At 41.9% G+C, this 2,756-nt stretch overlaps 1 protein-coding gene across 3 annotated transcripts in view; it reads right to left on the bottom strand.

The window, feature by feature from the left end:
- Positions 1-318: 318 nt before the first annotated feature.
- Positions 319-2,756, bottom strand: part of HOXA6 (homeobox A6) — a 3,062-nt gene continuing 624 nt past the window's right edge. The window contains exons 2-3 of one of the 3 annotated variants that reach the window (XM_031057641.1): positions 2,384-2,511; positions 1,361-1,491 (exon numbers count right to left, since the gene is read on the bottom strand). In XM_031057641.1, the coding sequence (XP_030913501.1) occupies positions 2,387-2,511 (125 nt within the window). In that variant the 3' untranslated portion in view covers positions 1,361-1,491; positions 2,384-2,386. Of the gene's footprint in view, positions 1,492-2,383; positions 2,512-2,756 lie in introns of all 3 variants that reach the window. The other 2 variants (XM_031057640.1, XM_005421739.2) reach the window with 2 other exon arrangements.

The following is a 2,756-nucleotide window of genomic DNA, read 5'->3' as shown; positions in this document are numbered from 1 at the left end:
ATTTTGTGCTGCCTTCCAAACAAAAGAGCCTCGATGCGTATACAAGTGCATTTGTACACAGCTTCACATGCACACTCATGCACACGCAATATAATATAGAGAGATATAACATATATATTAATCACTATTTTTTCTGTGCTTATTTTACTTTTACAAATCTCGAAGTGGAAGCATTTTATGGCAGCTATTTTTCTTCAAAGTACCAATTTATTTTTTCCAGTGCTAAGTAATGCGAATGTGAATTAAGATACCGCAGAAGCAGGAAAGAAAATCCCCAAGTTAATAAGACCTTTTCTTCAAATAAGAAGGAGAGGAAGGAAGGGAGGAAGGAAGGAAGAAAGAAAGAGAGAAAGAAAGAAAGATAAAAGGAAAAAAGATCGATCTAAGCTCACGAAGCTCCAAGAAATGTAGTCCATAATTCAAAGCCCCTTCAGTGCAGAGCTGAGCTCACCAAAACCTTAGCGTAAGCTCAACGGGAACCACAGAAAACTGCCCGCTTCGAAACCTCTTCCCTCGCTTCCCCTGAAGTTTAACGCCGAGTTTTTACTTTAATTCTATAGTGCAGACTAAGCAGTTTAGCGGCATTAAAATAAAAAAATCCCTGCAATTCATCTTTGCTTTAACTGAAAGTTTATACACAGGGATTTATACACATTTTTTGAAAGAAATTTTCTTCCTTTTGCTATTTAAATATCTTATACATAACTAAAACTTTTTTCTCCCCTGTGGATCATAAACTCCCAAACACAGAATAACGAGATGGCCCGCCGTAACGGGAGCTAGCAAAAACATAAACCAAATATTTTCTAAAATCTCTTGTCTTTCTACAATATAAGCATTTCTAATTAAAAAAAAAAGATAAAAATAATTTGCTTATCTTTTCTCACACAAGCACACCAGGGACACCCACCCACTCACCCATTTGAGATGCTAATCTCAAACATTTAAAATTCTGGGCCAATTCTCTAATGCTTTAACCGACGCCATATATGCTTTAGGAAGGTTGTTACATACATACATGCCTGTAGCTCGAAAGCTGGGGCTTCCACATATATTAGAGTAAGTCACAGATGATTGCAAATATACATCTTTTAACCAAGCCTTTTGGGGATTAATAGACTGTGACAAACCTATAGGATTTCAGTAGCAGAAGGAACACAAGGTAAATAATAATAATAATAGTAGTAGTAAGCGCTAAGGAAAGGCCTGGTAGCGTTTATTAAACGTGGTTCTACTCCCCTGACTTTTCCTCTGTTTCTTCGCTGCTGGGCTGTGTGGAATTTATGAATTTGTTTTCCTTTTTCCATTTCATCCGCCTGTTTTGAAACCATATTTTAATCTGGCGTTCAGTAAGGCAGAGAGCGTTTGCAATCTCAATACGTCGTCTTCGGGTTAAGTATCTGTTAAAATGAAATTCCTTCTCTAACTCTAGCGTTTGGTATCTGGTGTAAGTTTGCCTCCCTCGTCTCCCATGTGTTCCATATACTGTACCTGTAGAAGTAAAGACAAAACGATCGCATTGGACAGGGCCCACTGATTTCAGACCAGAAAGAGCGATTAGTATATTCTGCCTCCTTTTGCAGGCACAATCACGGGGAGTGGGGGAAGCTGCTCTGGTTTCCTGGGGGCTTTTTTTCTTTCTTTCTTTCTTTTTTTTTTTTTTTTTAATTCTCTTTTCCTTTTCTCCTGCCTGACGAGCTGTAAATGCAGATGTGCAGTGCGCTTACGGGGTAAGTGGGATACAAAGAGGCTTTAAGGTGGACCTGGGGAAGGTGCAGGAGGTAGCACGGTGCGAGTCGCTGGGCAGAGGCTGCTCTGTGCGCGCTGGGAGCCTGTGCGCACACACAGGCACAGGCACACGTGTGCTACCCGGGAAGCCTCACGCATGTTCTGTGCGTGTGTGTGTGCACGCACATGTGGCTGTGTTGACACAAACACACAGCCATTGCCATGGCTGGGACTGCATAAGGTCTCTAAGTATAATTATAGACATCAGCTAAAGATCATAGAAGAGCGTTTTGCCATTTGCTCCGGAATTTATTGCTCTTGAATGCAAAGCAGCATCGGAATGGTCTTGCTAAAAGTTTAATTTTCAAAAAAAGGAGTGAGACCTAGCCTGCGGCAAACATAAACTCGGGAGGATGGGAGAGAAGGCGAGTCATTAGCGAACACTTGAAGTAAACGTTTAAATTTGGGATTATAAAAAATAAATGTCACTCCAGTACAACCCTCCCACTCCACCCCCACCCCCCATTCCCCCAGCACCACTCCTGTACGGAATAGTTCAATTATGTGAAGTTCACTCCTAAGTCTGAAAAAATTCGCGATGCCATGGAAGTGCGCCCACGGCCCCAGAAACGTGCTCTCAATATCCAATACTCACAGGCTAATGAGCTGGGGGAGGGGGGCGAGGAGGAATGTACCACAAATGCCTTGGATCCTCAGTACAGAGGGCATATTCCATGCATCGCTCTCTGACAATGAAGAAGCAGAGCAGAGGCTTTGGAATGGCTTTAAGAGAGTGATAAAAGTGCTTTGTTCCTTTTAATTTTTTTACCCCCTACTTTCCAAGGATTCCCCTGTAACTTTCACCAGTAAACCTACATACTGGGATCTTGGCCACCATTCCCTGGGTGCCAACGTGCCAGGCCAGGTCTAAACCTGCGAAGGTTTCATGTTACATATTGCCCTGCAGGAACCGTGTTTCTCCAGCAATCTGGACTTTATCTAGCCAAAAAAAAAAAAAAAAGAAAAAA

Source organism: Geospiza fortis, unplaced genomic scaffold (assembly GCF_000277835.1).
Source record: "Geospiza fortis unplaced genomic scaffold, GeoFor_1.0 scaffold95, whole genome shotgun sequence".
NCBI lineage: Eukaryota > Metazoa > Chordata > Aves > Passeriformes > Thraupidae > Geospiza > Geospiza fortis.
This window is presented reverse-complemented; position numbering and strand designations above follow the sequence as displayed.